The 1,511-nt window shown below is 58.5% G+C and overlaps 1 protein-coding gene across 1 annotated transcript in view; it reads left to right on the forward strand.

Annotated features, from left to right (window-relative positions):
* Positions 1-1,112, forward strand: part of TGM3 (transglutaminase 3) — a 96,890-nt gene extending 95,778 nt beyond the window's left edge. Inside the window, exons 12-13 of the mRNA XM_007465427.1 lie at positions 454-587; positions 965-1,112. Coding sequence (XP_007465489.1) covers positions 454-587; positions 965-1,112 — 282 coding nt within the window. The remainder of the gene's footprint in view (positions 1-453; positions 588-964) is intronic.
* Positions 1,113-1,511: the final 399 nt, after the last annotated feature.

Raw genomic sequence — 1,511 nt, forward strand, 5'->3', positions numbered from 1 at the left:
AGGTTTCATCTTTTGGGAGCAAACAAATGACCAGGGTGCTTCTCTGACCAGAAACCTAGGTTTCTCCAGCCCCTGATCAAGGACCCTGTGCAGACCACATGTGGCACGTCCTCGGAAGTGGGGGCTGCCCTTCCCGAGATGAACTAAGAAAGGGCCCATGAACCCAGCTGGGAGTTCAAGCCCTCTCAGCCGCTGCGACGTGCTGCTTCTCTCCTCCACGCCTGGGTGTCCTGTCTGTATCCTGGGGATGACAGCAATTTCCTAGGAACCCCCTGCGTGGATGTCGCTGGAACTTAGGAGGAATAAACCTCCTAAGGATCGTTATCCTCCCTTCCTTTGTCCTCAGCAACATCCTCCCCATCACCAAGCCTCCGGCGCAGCCCCGTCGGCTCTCATCAAGTGCAGATGAAATGAACAGCCCAGCCCTGATTCTGTCAACCCCTCTCCCCACAGGTGCTGGACCAGGCCCACGTGCAAAAGCCTGTGACTGTGCAGATGCTCTTCTCCAACCCGCTGGAAGAGCTGGTGAAGGACTGCAAGCTGATAGTGGAGGGGAGTGGCCTGCTGCTGGGCACCCTCAAGATCGAGTGAGTCCCAGGCTGAGGGTCCAGTGTGGGATGGTGGGAGAGGGGGCAGAGGGGCCCTCCCCAGAGCCCAGGGCAGGGCAGACAGCACTCCCCTAGCCTCTGAACCTGGGAATCTGCACATAGGGATACACGTTTTCATTTGGTTTGGGGGTTCACCAAACTTGAACTCAAGGGAAGTCCACATCACCAGAGCTTAGAGCTGGTCCTCATATTTGGGAGATCATGGGATCCACCCACTGCCCCTTCCCCTGCTGAGGGGTCCCAGAGCTGAAGGGGTTTGATGACCCAGGGTGGCAGCTAGAGGGAGTTGAAGGAGCAGTGACCTTGACCAGAGCAGAACTTGAGGCCTCACACTGACTCCTGCCTTTCCCCATCAGCATGCCAAACCTGCGCCCCAGGGAGCAGTCCCAGGTGAAGTTTGAGATCCTGCCCACCCGCAGTGGCACCAAGCAGCTCCTCGTCACCTTCTCCTGCAACAAGTTCTCCGCGATCAAGGGCATGCTGCCCATCAAAGTGGTCGAGTGAAGGGCCCAGGTGGCCCCATACAAACTTGGGAACACGGAGCAGGCAGGGCTCACCTGTGGAGTGAGCCCCCTGACCACACACACCGTCCAGCCTGGGAAACTCACTCCATCCCCCAAGGTGGCCTGGACTCGGACCTCCAGGCTCCAGCACACACCCCTCCCTTGCTCCCAGGCTGGGCTGGTTTCACCCTGGCCCACGGCTTGATCACTTTTGCACGTTCCCCAAGCTTCTCCTCAACACTGCCCACTCTGTGAGCTCCATGACCCTACTCAGCCCTTATACCCTCAATGCTGTCGGCATGGAGTGGCACCTGAACCAGCGGCTCTCCAAATGGATACGGGGGCAGAAGATGGTCTGGACTGTTTGCTGATCCCCAGCCTGCAGTTGGCACATTCCTGC

This window comes from Lipotes vexillifer, unplaced genomic scaffold, assembly GCF_000442215.2.
Source record: "Lipotes vexillifer unplaced genomic scaffold, Lipotes_vexillifer_v1.1 scaffold875, whole genome shotgun sequence".
Lineage (NCBI taxonomy): Eukaryota > Metazoa > Chordata > Mammalia > Artiodactyla > Lipotidae > Lipotes > Lipotes vexillifer.